Raw genomic sequence first — 20,603 nt, forward strand, 5'->3', positions numbered from 1 at the left:
GTATAATATGCTATCATTTAAAAACTATTCTGTATACATGTGCACATGAATATGCATTCTCTGTAATGATTCATGAAAAAGTGGCAAAAATCCTTGTCTTTAGGAAGAACTGGGGCTTGGATAGGAAGGAGACTTTTATTCAGAACTTTTTGAACTTGTTCATGTATACTTTTAATCATTTGAAGGCTAACATTTACTTTTTTTTGTTTTTTTTTTTGTTTTTGTTGTTGTTGTTGTCATATGGTTTTCTTTTTTTTATTTTTTTTTATTATTATACTTTAGGTTTTAGGGTACATGTGCACAATGTGCAGGTTTGTTACATGTATCCATGTGCCATGTTGTTTTGCTGCACCCGTTAACTCGTCATTTAGCATTAGGTATATCTCCTAATGCTGTCCCTCCCTGAAGGCTAACATTTTCACATATGAAGCACATTTAATAGGCAAGTTTCTCCCTGGTCTAGAAGAAATGTTACATAATTAGAAATCAGAGACACTGTGAAAACACTTGAGAATGCTCATGAGCACATACAATTCTAGTTTCAATCAAATAAAGCCTCTTGTGTTGACAAGACAAAATTAAAACCTTCAGTTTTCATTTCAGTTGTGCTAAAAATGAACCAGGTAGTGTCACCACAGTTACATTTTCTATGAACCTTTCTTGCTCCAAAGACAACTTGGTTATCAGAAAGTGTTTGTGTGGAGCAAGTGGCATCTGTTGCCTATTTGTCAGGAGCAGAAGTCTGAGCACTTCTGTCCACTGCATCTTGTTTCAAAGTCGCCAAGGAAAACAATGCAGTCAAACACTGGGTGGAACACACATTACTCACATACAGAAGAGACAGAGCAAGATCAGCTTCCCTAGCGGACTTCAGTCTCCCATGACCAGAGGGTCCCTCTTGGCAGCTGACACAGGGCAGGTGGCCTGCAAACACTCCTCGTGTGCTGAAGGGCCCCCATCCCCTCCCGCACAGGAGACAGAGCAGTGGGGTTGGTCAGATGCCATATGATGCACACGCTTAAGCAGGGCAAAGGACTACACATTGACTCTGAAACAGAGGAAGATATTACTATACGGGGTGGTAAGTTCAGCACAGGCTCTGTGGACTCCTAGTCTCTTCAAAAGATGTGTTCCAGGCCCAAGGCCCACTCTCAAACAACTGAGTAGGAGTTAAAAGACTGTATGTATGAGATTCCATTTCCCAACAGTTTGGCTCTTTCACAAGGAAGAAATCACAAGAGTCACAGAATTGAAAATGAGTTAGAAAATCCACAGTTATCTTGAAAGTTAGGGAAGCAGCATAATGAAGAATAAGAACTTAAGATTTGGAATCCATGTTTTATTTATTATCAATGGGCAATTGGAAAATTTTTAAAACTTCTCTGAACTTTAGTTTTCTTGTCTGTAAAATGGAGCTAATACAATCAGCTTCCAACTTGTAATATGTTTACTGAGACAACACATAAAATCTCAGCCAGGTGCGCTGTCTCACCCCTGTAATCCCAGCAGTTTGGGAGGCCGAGGTAGGCAGATCACAAGGTCAGGAGATCGAGACCATCATGGCTAACACAGTGAAACCCCGTCTCTACTAAAAATGCAAGAAATTAGCCAGGCATGGTGGCGGGTGCCTGTAGTCCCAGCTACTCGGGAGGCTGAGGCAGAAGAATCTCTTGAGCCCAGGAGGCGGAGGTTGCATTGAGCCGAGATCGCACCACTGCACTCCAGCCTGGGTGACAGAGGGAGACTTTGTCTCAAAACATATATAAATAAAATTTAAAAAAAAAATAAAACTCTACACCACCTGTCCTAGCACAGAGGTATTAAGTGCTCACTATAGGGTCAAACTTACCAGGAAATATGGGTGATGTAAGTGCTATTTTGAATTTTCTTTATAACTAAAGAAGAAAATTAGCAAATAATGTTTTCAGACAGTTCTATTTAATACTTTATGTATTTGAGTAACTGACTAAAAAGCAAATGTTCATCAGGTTTTTTTGGGTTGCACAAAAGGAAAATATAAGGTTTGTTTGCCAAATTCATTTGGATGTGAAGCCAACTTCATCAAACTTAAAAATTCTAAGTCTTTGTGACCTAGGGTTCTCAAAACAGCAGCTGGAATACTGTTCTTGGATTAATGGTTCAAAGAAGTCATTATGTTTTGTTTCTTGATGTTGTAGATTTAACATCATATTGGTAGAAATGTGTAACTTCTTACATGGACTAGACATCAAGAAGCCAATGTGTACATATAAACTAAAAACTGAAAATGAATACATTCAGATATTAAATTATAAAACTGTATAACAAATACAAATTTGTTAATTTTCCACAAGGACCAAAACAATGCTATTAATAAAGAGTAGTCTTTTTCATCACTCTCAAAAAATCTTCCTCATTTATTTCTCCATCTCCATCATGATCAGCTTCATCAAGCATTTCCTGTAAAACAAAATGTAAATATATGAAATACATTTAAAATATATATGAAATACATTTAAAATGATAAAATGTAAATATATGAAATACATTTAAAATATATATGAAATACATTTAAAATGATAAAATGTAAATATATGAAATACATTTAAAATGAGATCAAAACCAAATTTTATTTTAAATGCATAAGTACAACTAAAGTTAGAATTATAATCCTAAATTATCACATAAGTTATAATTACATATAAATTATAATTATAAAAATAAGCAAAATCTACCTGAAGTTCATCATGTTAAATTTTCCCCTAGTTTCTTAGCAAACCTCTTGATACTGGTTAGTGTTATACTTCCAGTATCATCATCATCAAATAATTTGAAAGTCTTCAATATTTCTTCTTTTTCATCTTTTTTACTGTTTTAAAAAAGAAGCAACTATCTAGTCTTTCATTTATTTATCTTATCAAGCTGGACTTATTAGATCTTTGGGGTCTAAAGCAGCAATGTGCCAAGTAGCTGAGTTCTGATTTTATTTATTGGTCTTTTAACAATTATGTACTCACATCTGCCCTCAAGGTGCTTAAATGTAGAGCTTGCTGAGGTGGAGGAGGCACAGGGTGGTCCAAAATGCATCTGTTATTAAACCTCGTAATTCAGATCCATTACCAAAAACGTAAGCTTCAAACAGGAAGGTTGTCTCTTTCAATGCTCCTTAGAATAGTGCCTGGCAAAAATAGGCATTCAATATATGTTGGCTGAATTAAAGGCTTCCAAATTCTGGCCCCATTCTCTCTATCCTGCAATATAGCCTCATTATTTCCTGACAAAAACGTCTTCTCCATATCATAGTCTTCTCATAACTACCCTGAAAACATATTTAATCTTGCTCTTCCTATCTCCCATCCTTAAAAACCTCGTTCTAATTACTTCTTTATAAAACTTCTGATTGCTCCAGCCCTAAAATGTAGCAGGTTATTGCTAGTATTTCTTTGAAAAATAAAATCACAACTATATCATTTTATACTCATAATGGCAAAAAAAATCTTCAAAACTAATGGTGCCAATTCCTTCTTTATCAACTTCAGCTACCATTTTTTAAATTTCTTCTTTCTTTGGTTCAAATCTTAAGGCCCACATTGCAATCTGAAATAGGAAGAAAAGGAATTATAATATGCCATGATTTCTTTCCAAGCTTTTTAACTCCCTATTAAGAGCTTCTCTCTTTTCTATTATGGACTGAGCATAAACATAGAAAATTAGGTCAGCAGGCCTGTGTTTCAGTCCTGCTGTGCCATCATGTACATCACTGTTACACCCTGGGCTTTTGCCTACTCATTTATAAAGCACAATTAAAATGCTTAACAAGATATCGTTTTGTTAATGCAGGGCAGGCATATGCACTGAAGAGACTTTATATCAAGCTTTCAGAAGACTACTTTTAAAGAAAGCCTTAAAGATTGCCACAAATAATATGGTTTTTAAAATGATTTAGAATTAGAAATAATTTCAGAAACTTCTTTTACATCAGTGGTTCCAGACCCATCAATATCAAATAAATTAAAGGCGTCTTTAATTTCTTGCTTTTGGGATTCATTCAGTTCAATTTTTGCTGCTCTTTTCTTCCATTGGTCTGAACTCGTATGGTAGTTAGATGCCTGTAATACACACACATACGGGTGAAAGATAAATTATATAACTGGAATAGTTAGCAGAACCAGAATAATTGATGATAAACTATATTAAAGTACCTATTTCCTACCATAAAATGAACCTCAACAGGAGTAAGGAAGGAGTGCAGTTGCTGCCAGGGGCAGCCTTCCTTGCTCTGGCGAAAAAACTTCAGCCCCGGCCCCAGCAGAAGGTTACAGCTTCACACTCACCATGTCCCCAGCCGGCAGCCGGCGCTCTCAGCCGGGACCTCCCGCGTCACCTCCCGCAGCCCCGCCCAACCCAAGTCTTCGCAGCTCACAGGCGGTTGCTAAGGCCGCTTTCACCGACCTCTGTCAGCCCCGCCCACCCAGCCTGAATGATTGACATCCAGTTCATCCAATGGACAGAAAAAAAGGCCTTTAAACCAGCCCTTTCTCTCTACTCTCTACCAATAGCGTGACGTCCCCGCCTTTCGCAGCCGGGCGTTCAGCGGAACTTCTGTCTCCCCAGCTGTGTTTCTTAGCAACTAAGCCCCCGGCTACTCCAGAAGCCCCTCTTCGCACATGCGCAAACTGCGGACGGGGAATCGGGCGCCCTATCCCTGGCGTTTTTGGTGTTGCTGTCCCAGCCAGAATCGCGTCTGGCCGGTGGGAAGCCGGGAACTCCAGCCCCCCGTAGGAGAGGAGAAAGGAGCGAGGTTAGTAGTGAGGTGCTTCCGCTGACTGCTAAGCTAAGTCTTTCCTGAAGACGTGGGAGCCCGTATGTTTGATTTTTCTGTCCTCTTCGGGCCATGGAAAGAATGAGAATCTAGGGCCTGGAGGGCCTGGGGTGAATTGGTCCAGCATGTGGCTAGGAGTACTAGAGGAAGAGGGGACTGCCCTTTCTTTTTGCCGCTAGACTTTCCTCATTTTCTACAGTGCCTGCAGCTGGGCCTTCAGCCATTTACCTCCTCCTGTTTTAGGCAGGAATGCTGGCATGGTAGACACCAGAATTCTGTATAGCAGTGGCATGGGGCAACAGTGTCGTTGGAGGGACGTGGGTATGGGGATAAGCATGGGTCTTGGGATGTATTTAAAGCTTCACTGCATACATAGATAAACGTTTTTACATATGTTTCGTGTAGCATTTGTTTACGAGGTAGGACTTTGGCCCCACCCATAATTACTATCGGACCCCGCCCCCAACCCCAACACACATATACACACACACACACCCACAGACACACACACACAGCCATTTCCATGGCCCAGTCCTAAGATTTGGCCAATTGTCAACGATATCAACTGGATCTGCACTTCAGAGTCAGACACAGGTAGTCTGATTATCCAGTTGATTCAGTGACGGCCTAGACTTAGATACTCGTGAAACTTTTGTAAACCAACTCAATCTCTTGTCCAGAGGGCCAGATTTACTGCTTCTGCCCGTTCTGAATTTGACCAGGAATCAGCTTAAAGAACAGGGGAGAAAGACTGAGGTAGGGTGGACCACTGACTTCCTGGTAGGAATGAAGAAATGAGAGAATCTTAAAACTTCTAACCTTTAATTGCTCACACATGCGGACCCCTTTTATGCCTCCTACAATGTCTTCTCTAGAGGAAATATTTTCTAAAAATTATACTGGATTCTTCAAAAATGGATTCAGGAAGAATACTAACTTTAGTCTTTTTTTTTTTTTTTTTTTTCTCACTTATCTTCCTGAAGGCAGGAGAGGAAAACAAGTGCAAAGTGCATTCTTGAAGCACTCTGTCAAATCACTTTTCATGCTTTGTTAAGTAGAAACATGGCACATTTTCCAAAACCATCAGCCTGTCTTGTTCATATTATATCCCAGACAGACACGCAAGTATTATAATCATTGATAAAAATCTCATTAGGTTTCTGGAAAATAGATAAGTTTATCCTCATATTGCAGGTGATTTTTCCATGTAAAGTTACCCAGTGAAAATTAAAATGGCACAAATTCAAGATAATTTTTGAGTTAAGTAACATGTTATCACTTTACTATATGATTTTTCATGTCATTTATTTCACTTGGAAAGTTGCTTTTGATCAGTTTCAAGGTCACATACTTTTTTTTTTTTTTTTTGAGACAGAGTCCCGCTCTGTCGCCCAGGCTGGAGTGCAGTGGCGTGATTCCGGTCCACTGCAAGCTCCACCTCCCGGGTTCTCGCCATTCTCCTGCCTCAGCCTCCCGAATAGCTGGGACTACAGGTGCCCGCCACCGCGCCCGGCTAATTTTTTTGTGTTTTTAGTAGAGACGGAGTTTCACCGTATTAGCCAGGATGGTCTCCATCTCCTGACCCCATGATCCGCTCGCCTCAGCCTCTCAAAGTGCTGGGATTACAGGCGTGAGCCACTGTGCCCGGCCATATACTTCATTTTTAATACTAATATTAAAGGGATTTCTTAGACCCAGAAATGAATAGTGACCAAGTATATACTCAACCCAATCCTAATTTCGAGGATCTCTTGGATCATGTTTGATCTAATAACAATTAAATGGCTGAGTAGTATATTAACCTATTTTTATATCCCTATGATTTAGGCTTTTATATTTGGAATATTTACTGCTAGTTAAAATGTTTTTTTAATTGTAGGCTCGGATTCCAATTCCCAGATCTTGAATAGGATGTAATTAGTTTTGAAAACTAGGTATTAACGAATCTAACTGCACTTTAGAACATTAATCATCATCATTATCCAGGAAAACATTAAACACATAGGCAATCTTAAATCTCCCAAGTGTATTTAATGTTTTCTATATGTCATGCACTATGCCAACTACTGGGTGTGTTCGAAAGAAATAAAAGTAGAATATGAAAGATGAATAACTAAAGAATCTACAGATTAGTGGGGAAGTGAGACACAAACATAATACAATGTTTTAATACAGGGTATTTTTAATCTGCTTTGGTACAGGCGTATAAAAAGTGCCTTGGGAGCACAGAAAGGAGGGACAACTCTACCCCAGGGCATTAGAGAAGGCCTGATAGGAAATGAGCCATTTGCGTTGGGTCATGAAAGATCTATAGCATCCATGGAGATGAAGAAAATATAGAATATTCAAATCAGTATAGCTTAGTGAAAATAAATGATATGTTCTAGCGTGACAAGATCATGAGGTTTATAAGGAAAGGTGGGAGAGGAGCCATAAATTAGGTTGAGGTTAGATTATAAGGCACATATATCAAGCCAAGGAGTAAAGACTTTCTTTTTTAAGATAAATAGATGTTTTTTGGCAGTGGAGTAATCTGTTTAGGTTTGTGCTTTTTCAGTGCTAATTCTGACCACCATATGAAGGAGGAACTCTCATTAGAAGCAATTAAAGGGCCTCAACTAAGGCGGTGCCAAATAGGAATCAAGTCAACTCCAAGGATGGTTAAAACTTGTATTCATGTTGGAGAAATACTAAAAGTGCCATCTGTTTTCTCTTGCTTCAGTTTTGTACTTAAATTTGGGGAAACAAATATGGTGAAAAAAATTCACTTACCAAATATTTATAGAGTACTTGCTGTGTGTCAGGCAATATTGTAGGTACTTGGGATATATACCTCATTGACTAAAATTGCCTTCCTGGAAATTACATTCTAAGAGAGAGATATAGTCTATAAAAAATAAATAAACTATATCCTATTTTATAAGGGAATAAGTGTTATGGAAAAAAGAAAGTATAACAGATGGAAGAAATCCAGAGTACAGAGGGAAAAGAGGATTTGTGGTATTCTGTAGCGTGCTCAGGGTAGGCCTCATGAAAAAGCAGAAAATTTGAGAAAATATTTGAAGGTGATTCAGCAATAGATTTCGTAGGGGAGAGCATTCCAGAAAGAGGGAACAACTAGAACAGAAACATTAAGATAGGGAACATGCAAAGCATTACAAAAAGGAGGCCAGAACAAAGTGGCCAAGGGATAAAATAGTAAGTGATAAAGTCAGAAGGGTAAAGAAAGGACTGCAGATAGTTAGGGCATTGTAAGGACTTTGACCTTGACTCCAAGTGAAATGGGTAGGCCTTGCAAGATTTTGAGCCTAGGAGTGAAAGGATATGAGTTCATTTTTAAAAGGGACTCCTGTGTCAAAGGCATAAAGCTTTATTTTCTGAGTTAGAGGTTTTTAAACAGTAGAGTGACATGATTAGACTTCTGTGTTGGGAATAGACTGGAGATGAGCAAACAGTTGATTTAGATGATGAAAGGCTAATCATGCCCATCAAGAAAATATTGTTATTTTTCAAAATGCAGCTCCTGAAAGCATTGCATGTCTTATTACTCTACACTGAGTACCTTAGACAAAACTGGACATAATCTTTGGAAAAAAAAACTTCTGATGTCAAAATTCCAGTTAAGTTGTCTGACTCTCCTCTTCCATTACACACTTAGAAAGTGAAAGAAACATTAAGCTGGCAAGTAGTGAAAACAGAGAACTGTTTGTGGAAAACATTGGTGCATAACAGGACATGCATAGCAGGACAAGAATCAGATTGTGTCTGTGTAATGCCAAGAAGAGTTGCCAGAAGTACTTATCATCTTTGAAATTATCCACTTTGTTATCCCCTTTGCTGTTTTGCCTTTTTATACCCAATCTCTTAGAGGGTAGGACATTTTTGTTTTGAGTTTTTATTTTATGTTAATTATAGCCAACTGTAACCTGTTCAAAATAATAATTTAGGAGCTCTTCTAGAGTTGGGAATGCTAAGACTTTTTTTAAAAATTACTAAAACTTGGAATAGCTTTTTCAAATGCCAAAGCAGATTTATCTTGAATATTGATTTTGATATCAGTTTCATGTGACTTTTTGCTTATACATTAGTTTTGTTTAAATAATTTCATGTCTTTTGTATCTAGGAAACTTTTTCACATAAATTAAATACAGATTAAATTTGAAATAGCCCATGACTGTTTCCATTTGCTCTAAGTTCTCTCTGACTTTTCTACTCGTAGTAATATCTTGTGATTTAAGCATAGTATGGAAAGGAGATCATAAGCAGAGACTCTGATACATGTACAAGTTAAGAGTATGAATAAGGTTTGGAAGAAGGCAGAAAGGTTTGGAAGAGGGAAACGCAGTAAAAGATTCTAAAGAAGAGAGGGTGAATTACTATCATGCTGGGAAAGGGGCACCTAAAAGGCAGAATTATATAGTAGTTAATAGCATAGGCTTTGACATTAGACAAACCTGGGCTTTAGTCCATAGCCTTTTACAAATTAGCTGTGAAATTTTGTATATGTTATGTAATTATTCTGCTTCATTTTCCACATCACTAAAATAGATTATAGTACCTCCCTCATGTTGTTGTGAATACTGCATTACATAATACTTGTAAAATGCCTCATACTTAGTAAGCTTTCATAACATGTTTGAAATGAAAAACAAAACCCAAAAGTCAATCTTTTCAAGCTTGTCCTTTCAACAAATTATTCTGGAGCAACTGGATATCCATGAGGAAAGAAGAACCCCTACCTCACACCATTTACAAAAGTTAGTTTCAGATGACTTATGAACATAAATATAAAAGCTAAAACAAAGGGAAGAACAAATTTAGCATCTCATACTTCCTGATTTCAAAACTTACTACAAAGCTATAGTACTTAAAACTTGTAGTACTGGCATAAGGATGAATGTATAGATCAGTGGAATTGAATTGAGAGTCCAGAAATCCATAGACATCTACGGCTAATTGATTTTTCACAAAGATGCTAAGGCCACTCCATGGGGAAAAGAATTGTCTCTTCAGCAAATGGTACTGGGGCAATTGGATATCCACATGCAAAAGAATAAAATTGGACCCCTACCTTACACTTTATATGTAAACTAACTCAAAATGGGTCAACAAACTAAATATAAGAGATGAAATTATAAAACTCTTTGAATAAAACATTGGGATAAATCTTCATAACCTTGGATTTAGCAATGGATTTTTAGATATGACACAAAGAATATGAGCAAACAAAAAAATAGGTAAATTAGATTTCATCAAACAACAACAAAATAGGTAAATTAGATTTCTAATTTCTATTTCTTTTTCTTTTTTTTTTTTTTTTTTGAGACAGAGTCTTGCTCTGTCGCCCAGGCTGGAGTGCACGATCTCGGCTCACTGCAAGCTCCACCTCCCGGGTTCACGCCATTCTCCTGCCTCGGCCTCCTGAGTAGCTGGGACTACAGGCCCCTGTCACCATGCCTGGCTAATTTTTTTGTATTTTTAGCAGAGACGGGGTTTCACCGTGTTAGCCAGGAATGGTCTCGATCTCCTGACCTCATGATCTGCCCGCCTCGGCCTCCCAAAGTGCTGGGATTACAGGCGTGAGCCACTGCGCCTGGCCTAGATTTCTAATTTCTAACCAAAAAACATTTGGTCATCAAAATACATAATCCAAAAAGTGGAAACTAACTTACAGAATGAGAGAAAATGTTTGCAAATCATAGTTTTCATAGTTTGATAAGGATCTAGTGTCCGGAATGTATAAGTAACTCTTACAGCTTACCAAAAAAAGACTAAGTGCTCTCTTTTTAAATGGTCAAAAGACTTGAATAGACATTTCTCCAAAAAAGATACACAAATGGCCAATGCACATGAAAAGATGCTCAATATGAAGAAAATGCAAGTCAAAAACAATGAAATACCACTTCACATTCACTAGGATATCGATAATATTACAAAATATTACAAAAGCAAAAATGGAAAGTATTGTTGAGTATACTGGACTGAATATTCCCCCCAATTCATGTCCTTCTAGCATCTCAAAATGTGATCTTATTTGAAAATAGGTTCTTTGTAGATGTAATTAGCTAAAATGAGGTCATACTGGATTAAGGTGGGCCCTAAATCCAATGACTGGTATCACTGGGTTATAAGAAGGCCATATGAAACAGAGGCAGAGGTTAGAGTTATGCAGTTAGATGCCAAGGACCACCAGGAGCAACTGGAAGCTGGAGGAAGCAAGGAAGGATTCTTCCCTTGACCTTCAGAAGGAGCATGGCCCTGCTAGCATTTTGATTTTGGGCTTCTAGACTCCAGAACTGTGAAAGAATAAATAAGTATTGTTTTAAGCTACCCAGTTGTTTGTGGTAATTTGGTATGGCAGCCCTAGGAAGCTGAAACAGTGAGGATGTGGAGAAATCAAAACCCTCATACATTGTTGGTGGGAATGTTCAGCTGTTATGGAAAACAGACAGTTCATTCAAAAGTTAAAGATATTTGCTCCTCCTTTTCATGCCTGTGGCTGCATGTCCCACAACACTATAGGAAATGTGAGTCAGGCCTTTTGCATTAAGCAACCAAGAACTATAGACTCCACCTTTTCACCCAAATCTTGAATGACCAGTGAAAAGCAACTTATTTCGGAGGAAGAAGCAGCCCTTGAAATGTTAAGGCTTGGGCTTGAAAGTTGAAGAGCAGGAATTCTTTCTTTCAAAGACCCTAGAGCATAAACCTTTGTGTGGCCAAGTGGGATCAGCCCTCAAGGGCACATGCCAAGGACAGAGCAGCCCATGTAGACAGCTTCAGAGGGCATGGGGATGTGGGGAGTTAGGGGTGGCTCCTCATTAACTGTTTGTTGGGTGAGTATAAGGGCGAAGCTCAGTGGCAGTCAGGCACCTCTGCAATGACAAGCTGTCTCTCCCCTACGTGTTTAGCATATATTATTAGAACACGTCCCATGCCCCTGCTCCCTTTAAGGCCAAGTAGAGAAATCTGGCAATAAAAGGCAAATGTGAGCATGCTTTCTTTAAGATGCATCATAAATGGTTTTCTTTAAGTGAATGAAGACTTTGACAGAGAAATATCTTTGTAAGCAGACATTAAGAATGCTGGCTGGGTGTGGTGGCTCACACCTGTAATCCCAGCACTTTGGGAGGCCTAGGCAGGAGGATCACTTGAGCCTGGGACTTCAAGACCAGACTGGGCAGCATGGCGAAATCTCATCTCTACAAAAAAAAAAATACAAAAATTAGCCGGGTGCGGTGGCATGCGCTTGTAGTCCCAGTTACTTGGGAGGCTGAGGTGGGAGAATCACCTAAGCCCAGGAGGTCGAGGCTGCAGTGAGCCATGCCACTGCACTCCAGTCTAGGTGACAGAGCGAGACCCTGTCTAAAAAATAAAAATAAAAAGAATGCTAATCATTTCTGAGTTCGCTGTGACTTTTAATACTGGGGATCTCCCTTGTAACACTGGAACTGAAAGACAGTGACGAAAGCTATGTCAAGCATTCATTATTTGAAGAGGAGGAGAAATGCCACATACCTTTCCCATTGAACCTGTGGTGGAATAAATCCATGGTTGTGTCTTGCTTTGAACAGACTTTTGTTCCCAGCACTCTTCACGATGGATTTTTATGCTTCATTTTCATATCTCTCTGCACAATTAGATTGGGAGTTCCTTGAGGGCCCAGTATGTATAATCTTTGTCTTTGTAATCCCGGCAATTAACACAGTGCCTCCTGGTACACTGTAGGTGCTTAAGAAATACTCATGGAATGCATGAATGAATGAATTAATTAATGAATGAAATGAAGGAATGACTAGGAATGTTTGTAGTGCTATAATATATAATGGGATATACTCTGGTTTACTAATTAGTTTCATAATAAATAGTCTGTATCATCCAGTAATGTTGAGTGTTTTGCTTTGCGTACTATAAACATTTCAGTTGTTTGGGCATCACCGTTCTATGACAACTGTCTTCAGCCTGGAAAGTTACCACAGAAATTGTTACATGACCAAATGGTACATCTGTCTTGGCAAACTGAGAAAGCCAAAAATGACTCCAGACAATCATGTTCAGCTGATTCCATGCAACCTCTAAAGCTGGTCTTATCCACATTTGGTATTATTTCTAATTTTCACGAGCTTGCATTTCCTTGGAATACTCATGGCTGAAAGAGTAAAATATAATGAAATATTTCTTAAAAAAAAAAAGTTAAAGAATTACCACATGACCCAGCAATTCCACTCCTAGGTATATAACCAAAAGAATTGGAAACGGGCACTCAAGCACATATTTATATACAGATGTTCATAGAAGCACTCTTCACAATAGCTGAAAAGTGGAAACAATTCAAATGTCCATCAGTGGGTGAACAGATAAGCAAAATGTGATACATAAATACAGCCATAAAAATGAAGGAAGTACTAATACAATGTGGATGAACCTCAAAAACATGCTGAATGAAAGACACAAATGTCACATATTATATGATTCCATTTCTATAAATATCCAGGACAGGTAAATCCATAGAGACAGAAAGGAGATCAAAATGTTTTGGAGGTAAATAGAGGTAGTAGTTGTATAACATTGTGAGTGTACTAGATGCCACTGAATTGTACAGTTTAAAATGGTTACCTTTCAGTTAAAGACTACAACCATAAAGCTTTTAGAAGAAATATAGAAGAATAAATGTTCTGCTTAGGAGTAGGTAAAACTTTCTTAAATAGAACACAGAAAGCAACCTTATAAAAAAATTTTTAAGATACATGGACTAGGGAAATAGGTTGCTAGGCACTATTAAGGGGCACTTGAGATTTGAGGTCCATGAACTTAAAATGCTGCTAATGAGCATGGTTGTGTTTTTCTGTTTATTTTCACCTGCACCAGGGCAAGCATGGAGTAGACAAGGTTGAATTTCATCAAGATTAGTAGCTTTGCAAGGTGAGTAAGATGAAAAGAAAGAGGGGCAAGGAATTTGAGGGCTTGTTATATGTGCAATGTAGTGATTGTAATAATTAACAAATGGAATTTAAACCAGGTAAATAGGGAATTGATAATATGAGGGTTGGAGGTGAAGGAAGGGCAACCAAACATGATAAGATCAGTTAGCTGGAAGACATAATGGGTCTCAGGATTGTTGAAGTTAGAGTCCTAAAGTATATTTTGATGCTGCATTTTGTTTTTTGTTTTGTTTTGGAGATGGAGTCTTGCTCTGTCTCCTAGACTGGAGTGCAGTGGGCAACCTCACTCAACTCACTGCAACCTCCGCCTCCCAGGTTCAAGCGATTCTCATGTCTCAGCCTCCTGAGTAGCTGGGATTACAGGCATGCACCACCACACCCAGCTAATTTTTGTATTTTTAGTAGAGATGGGGTTTCGCCACGTTGGCCAAGCTGGTCTTGAACTCCTGACCTCAAGTGATCTGCCTGCCTTGGCCTCCCAATGTGCTGGGATTACAGGTGTGAGCCACTGTGCCTGGCCTGATGCTCCATTTTGATGCTGTGTAAGGATATGCCTGAGTATATTATGAATTTTTATTCTACAGAATTGAAAATTTCACAAAAGAGGATTTGAAACTTAGTTCACACAATTCGTTATTCGTTGTCCTAGGCAGTACTAGTTTTCTTCCTTAGTCCTTAAAAGCCTGTTGGAAGCTACTCTTGAGGAATACAGGTTGAATATCCCTTATCTGAAATGAGTGGGACCAGAAGTGTTTCAGATTTTTTATTTTTTCGGATTTTGGAATATTTGCATTATTTATTTACCAGTTATATTAGTCAGGGTTCTCCAGAGGGACAGAACTAACAGGATATATGTGTATATTAAAGGGAGTTTATTAAGGATAATTAACTCACATAATTACAACGTGAAGTCCCATGATAGGCTGTCTGCAACCTGAGGAGCAAGAAAGCCAGTAGTGGCTCAATCTGAGTCCCAAAGCCTCAAAAGTAGGGAAACTGACAGTGCAGCCTTCAATATGTGGCCAAAGGCCTTCTGGCAAACCACTGGTGTAAGTCCAGGAGTAACCTGGTGTAGCCTGGAGTCTGATGTTCAAAGGCAGGAAGCATCTAGCACGGGAGAAAGATGAAGACTGGAAGACTCAGCAAGCCAGCGTATTCCATCTTTTTCCACCCGCATTTTCTAGCCACTCTGGCAGCAGATTGGATGGTACCCACCCATATTGAGGGTGGGTCTTCCTCTCCCAGTCCACTGACTCAATGTGAATCTCCTCTGGCAACACCCTCACAGACACACCCAGAAACAATACTTTGCATCCTTCAGTCCAATCAAGTTGACAATATTAACCATCACACCAGTTGAGTATTCCAAATCCAAAAATCTGAAATCTGAAATGCCCCAGTGAACATTTCCTTTGAGTGTCATGTCAGTGCTCAAAAAGTTTCAGATTTTGGAGCATTTTGGATTTGGGATTTTCAGATTTGTGTTGCTCAACCTGTATCGTGCTATGGCCTGCTGTTAAGATAGATCTTGAACTATGCTACTCTTCAGCTTCAAGGATGAATTTAGGTATTACAGAAACAAAATTACCAGTGATGTGGCCAGTACTAGAGGAAAAGCAAAAATCTAAGAGTTGTTTGCTCTTTAATATTTGACATTTAAAAGAAATATATTACCCCAAGAATCATCAAGTTTTAGAGTTAGAAAAGAAAATTTTACTATAGATTATCATCTATAATCTTAGCTCCTTAGCTCCGGCACTTTTAAGTAACAGGGAGCTCACACCTCACAAGGCAAGTAATTTTATTAATAGGCAGCTTTTCAATTAAGGAGTACCTTGTTGAGAGTTCTTTTTATTGGGCTAAAGTCTTTCTTGTAACTTTCTGTTCACTTTGTATGTGAATTCTGAAATATGCAGACGAAGTGCAATTGCTCTTGAACCTCCCTTTAAATAGCATTTTTTTTCTTTATAATCTATTCAGTAACCAAATCCATCCCCTTCCCTCCAGCCCTCTTCCACATTTCTCACCTAGATAACTACGGAAGATTCTTAATTGGCCTCTCTACCTCCAGTCTAGTACTTGTCTAGTCAGTCCTCTACAGTGTTATCAGAGTGGTAATATATCCAAAACATTACAATTATTATTGTTATTAAAATAAGAACTCATAAAACATGGTGACAGACATTGTTCTAAGTACTATATTCACTCCTTATAATGACTCTATGAAATAGCTTCTATTATTATCCCTGTTTTTTAGATGTGGAAATTAAGGGATAAAGTACATAACTTGCTGAAGGCTGTATAGCTAGTGAAGCAGTAGGATTAAGTTCACACCCAGACTTCTAGGTTTAGAGTACATGTTTTCAAACACTACATCAAGTTGTTTCTTGATCTTTTTTATTAAAAACATTTTAATGGTTCCCATTACAGGATCAAAAGTTACTTGCTATGGTACATAATGCCTTTCGTAAACCAGCTTATTTCCTCTTCTAGAGCTTCATCTGCTACTGTTCTCCACTACATGGTTTTGTTTTTTTTGTTTTGTTTTTTGTTTTTTTTTTTCTGAGACTGAGTCTTGCTCTGTTGCCCAGGCTGGAGTGCAGTGGCACCATCTAGGCTCATTGCAACCTCCACCTCCTGGGTTCAAGTGATTCTTCTGCCTCAGCCCCCAAAGTTGCTGGGACTACAGGTGCATGCCACCACACCCGGCCAATTTTTGTATTTTTAGTAGAGACGAGGTTTCGCCATATTGGCCAGGCTGGTCTCAAACCCCTGACCTCGTGATCCACCCGCCTCGGCCTCCCAAAGTGCTGGGATTGTAGGCATGAGCCACTGTGCCCAGCCGCTCCACTATATTTTTTATATTCTCATAAAACCAGGCTACTTCTATTTCCCTTAATACACTATGTTTTTTTCACATATGTGTACATTTACTACTACCTCCTTCAATTTGTAACTCTTTCCAGTTATTTTTCAAGACTCATTCCAAGAATTGCTTTCTTCTGAAAACATTGCCTATGGCCCTCATGCTTCATTTCCTCTGTTGGATGGAGTGCTTCTCTTCCATTCCCCCATACCTTTATCATTAATAGAATAATAATACTGTATCATTGCACTGACCACTTTTAATGGAAATTATATGTACCTCAAAAGCAGGGAGCATATCTTGTTTTTATTTCTATATAGAAATTATAACTATGAATTATACTGAATAAAGTTCCAAGTTTTTATTTTGTTTGCAGATCATGATACATGGTGATGGCTTGCAGAGTCGTAAACAAAAGAAGACACATGGGACTTCAACAACTTTCATCATTCGCGGAAACAGGAAGAACTTTCCTAGGCCCGCTAAAATCATCCAAATTTATTATAGATGAAGAATGTCATGAAAGTGTATTAATCAGTTCAACAGTAAGGCTTCTTGAAAGTTTGGATTTAACCAGTGCAGTGGGACAACTTCTCAATGAAGCAGTTCAAGCACAAAATAACACATATAGAACTGGAACCAGTACTCTTTTGTTTCTTGTTGGTGCTTGGAGCAGTGCAGTTCAAGAATGTCTTCATCTTGGTGTCCCCATTTCCATAATAGTGTCAGTAATGTCAGAAGGCTTAAACTTTTGTAGTAAAGAGGTAGTTTCTCTTCAAGTACCTGTTCACAATATATTTGACTGTATGGACAGCACAAAAACATTTTCTCAACTTGAAACATTTAGTGTAAGTTTGTGTCCTTTTCTACAGCTCCCTTCAGATAGTGATTTGATAGAGGAAGAGCATGGTCTCAAAGATGTTGCCTCTCAAACACTGACCATTTCCAATCTTTCTGGGAGACCTCTTAAATCATCTGAATTATTTAAACCTCAGACTAAGGTTGAAGCAGATAAGAACACATCACGAACTCTGAAAAACAGCCTGCTTGCAGATACCTGCTGCAGACAGTCAATACTAATCCACAGTAGGCATTTTAATAAGACAGATAATACTGAAGGGGTAAGCAAACCAGATGGATTTCAAGAACATGTTACAGCTACTCTCAAAACTTACAGATGTAATGATTTGGTAGAGTTGGCAGTAGGCTTGAGTCATGGAGATCACAGCAGCATGAAGTTAGTAGAAGAAGCAGTACAGCTGCAATATCAGAATGCTTGTGTGCAACAAGGCAACTGTACAAAACCATTTATGTTTGACATTTCAAGAATTTTCACTTGTTGTCTACCAGGCTTACCTGAAACTTCTTCTTGTGTTTGTCCAGGATATATCACTGTTGTGTCAATATCTAATAATCCTGTGATCAAGGAATTGCAGAATCAGCCTGTCCGAATAGTTCTCATTGAGGGTGACCTCACAGAGAATTATCGCCACCTGGGATTTAATAAGTCTGCAAATATTAAAACAGTATTAGATAGCATGGAGCTTCAAGAAGACAGCTCAGAAGAACTGTGGGCAAATCACGTATTACAGGTATTAATCCAGTTCAAGGTGAACCTTGTCCTGGTACAAGGAAATGTGTCCGAACGCTTAATTGAAAAATGTATAAACAGTAAGCGGTTGGTAATTGGCTCAGTGAATGGCAGTGTGATGCAGGCTTTTGCAGAGGCTGCAGGAGCAGTACAGGTGGCCTACATTACACAAGTGAATGAAGATTGTGTGGGCAATGGGGTCTGTGTGACCTTCTGGAGAAGCAGTCCTTTGGATGTTGTAGATAGGAACAACAGAATTGCAATCTTATTAAAAACAGAAGGAATTAATTTGGTTACAGCCGTGCTCACTAACCCGGTTACTGCACAGATGCAAACCAAAGAAGATAGGTTCTGGACATGTGCCTATCGTTTGTATTATGCTCTAAAAGAGGAAAAGGTCTTCCTTGGAGGTGGTGCAGTTGAATTTTTGTGTCTTAGCTGTCTTCAAATTCTTGCAGAGCAATCTCTGAAAAAAGAAAACCATGCCTGCTCAGGGTGGCTGCATAATACTTCCTCTTGGCTGGCTTCATCTCTGGCAATATACAGACCAACTGTGCTTAAATTCCTGGCAAATGGATGGCAGAAATACCTTTCAACTCTCCTATATAACACTGCCAATTACTCATCAGAATTTGAAGCCAGCACATACATTCAACGTCATCTGCAAAATGCCACAGACTCTGGCTCTCCTTCATCTTACGTCTTAAATGAATATAGTAAACTAAATAGTAGAATTTTTAATTCAGACATTTCAAATAAACTGGAGCAGATTCCAAGAGTTTATGATGTTGTTACACCAAAGATTGAGGCGTGGCGCCGAGCACTGGATTTAGTACTGTTAGTACTTCAGACAGACAGTGAAATAATTACTGGACGTGGACACACACAGATAAATTCACAGGAATTAACGGGCGTTCTATTTTTGTAGTGTTACTGGCTAAGTCTTTGGAAAATAATTTTTCATAATATGTCATGCTAATAATAAGTCAAGTCATGGTGCCTAAAATGCCAGCTATTGCCAAGAAGAAAATAGTTGATGTCTGTCAATAATTGTGCATGGTCTGAGATTTTACCCTACTTATAAGCTAACAAGTTAGCCTGTTACTGTTTCGTGGGATGCTACAGAATGCACAAGACACCTGGGTCAGAAACAAAGGACTTTTATCATTCACAGCAAAAGCTGTAGCCAGAGCTTCATGTTGGTTTTATTCAGTTCCTCATTTTTCTAGTTCCCACAGGAGGAACACAAAGGGCCCATGACGAAAGCCTGCACATAGTGGGTTATGTTGTAAGCTTGGGTTATTAACGCTTTTATAGTAAGCAAAAAACATCCTGGTCTTTGTCCAAAGGGAGTTATTACCCCATACTTCAAGATAGCTTAGTGTAAACACAAGCCTAGGACATGGACTAGGTAAAGACAAAGTCCTTGCATTCTTGTCATACCCAGTAAGTATGCAGGGACACTCAGAGCCCATAGTGGATGGTCTCTTCCAACAGTCTGCTCCTCAGCCGCATGTTCTTGGCCAAACTGGAATTTTCACATGAGTATGCCACTCCATCAGCTACTCTGATTAACCTGACAGTCGGGTTGTTTAATCAGTACCAAATTTGTTCATTTGGTCTCATATAGCAATTAATGAAGGCTATTATCAGACACAGCAGCAGGATGAAGCCAACCTGCAATATTAACCTCAGTCCTGTCCCCCAAGGTCTTGACTCAGTCAACTGTAAGTTCCAAGGGAGGACCAATAGGTCTTTTTATTAGGCAGCCAGAATGTAGTGAAGGACAATTTATTATACTTTATGACCCAATAAAGGGAGCTTTGACTGACGTGCTGATAATGTGGTGTTATTGCCAATAATTATGGGTGCAATAGCTGGGCCAAAAAACAAACCCTGTTCCCTATGGAGAGCCCTTCTATGGCTTATTTTCCCCACATGCAAGTATATAACCCCAAAGGGTCCAGGTTACTCTAGTTCAGAATTATTGTCAAATCTGATTTAAATCATCATATATGGATTTCAGTCATATAAGTAGTGTCACTGAGTAGTTGCAGCCTCGGTTGCTGTACATGGTATAATCCAAGGCCACTCTGACAAATTTAGAGAAGCATAAGTTCAGTCAGAATTAAACAAGATTGTGCTGGTCCCTGTGTTTCTACATGTTCACATCTGGGAGCCACCAGTGATGGCATCATGTACTGCCTCCTATACTGGTAGAGTCTTAGTAAGGTGTTGAGCCTCCTTTTTGCTGGTGAGGCCAAAGAGACAGCATTTATTTGTTTCATTGCCAAAGCAATTGAGTGCTATAAATCTCTCCAGTCTCAAGAAACGACTGGTCAAACAGCGCCCTAAATTTTGTCTGGGTTTACCAGCCATTCCTACTGGTAGAGGTATGAAAAC

The 20,603-nt window shown here is 38.9% G+C and overlaps 1 protein-coding gene and 1 long non-coding RNA gene across 4 annotated transcripts; one reads left to right on the forward strand and one right to left on the reverse strand.

Annotated features, from left to right (window-relative positions):
- Positions 1 to 720: 720 nt before the first annotated feature.
- LOC116463571 (uncharacterized) lies at positions 721 to 4,394 on the reverse strand. Of its 2 annotated transcripts, none has more exons than XR_009212894.1 (3): positions 4,314 to 4,394; positions 2,997 to 3,157; positions 721 to 2,439 (listed from the first exon to the last, which is right to left on the reverse strand). It is a non-coding gene; the product is annotated as an uncharacterized LOC116463571 (long non-coding RNA). The 2 variants fall into 2 exon arrangements; XR_004246720.2 differs by lacking the exon at positions 4,314 to 4,394 and adding an exon at positions 3,523 to 3,845.
- Positions 4,395 to 4,600: 206 nt separating this feature from the next.
- Positions 4,601 to 20,116, forward strand: BBS12 (Bardet-Biedl syndrome 12). Of its 2 annotated transcripts, XM_058436724.1 has the most exons (3): positions 4,635 to 4,780; positions 13,670 to 13,723; positions 16,986 to 20,116. In XM_058436724.1, the coding sequence occupies exon 3, from the start codon at positions 16,996 to 16,998 to the stop codon at positions 19,126 to 19,128; it is 2,133 nt and encodes a 710-aa protein (XP_058292707.1). In that variant the 5' UTR covers positions 4,635 to 4,780; positions 13,670 to 13,723; positions 16,986 to 16,995; the 3' UTR covers positions 19,129 to 20,116. The 2 variants fall into 2 exon arrangements, with proteins under 2 accessions (XP_032002651.1, XP_058292707.1); XM_032146760.2 differs by lacking the exon at positions 13,670 to 13,723 and having other exon boundaries at positions 4,601 to 4,780.
- Positions 20,117 to 20,603: the final 487 nt, after the last annotated feature.

This window comes from Hylobates moloch, unplaced genomic scaffold (assembly GCF_009828535.3).
Source record: "Hylobates moloch isolate HMO894 unplaced genomic scaffold, HMol_V3 SCAFFOLD_3, whole genome shotgun sequence".
Taxonomy (NCBI): Eukaryota; Metazoa; Chordata; class Mammalia; order Primates; family Hylobatidae; genus Hylobates; species Hylobates moloch.

Coding starts and splice junctions, on each gene's coding strand:
- BBS12 (XM_032146760.2), top strand. CDS start 16,996: ATGGTGATGGCTTGCAGAGTCGTAAACAAAAGAAGACACATGGGACTT.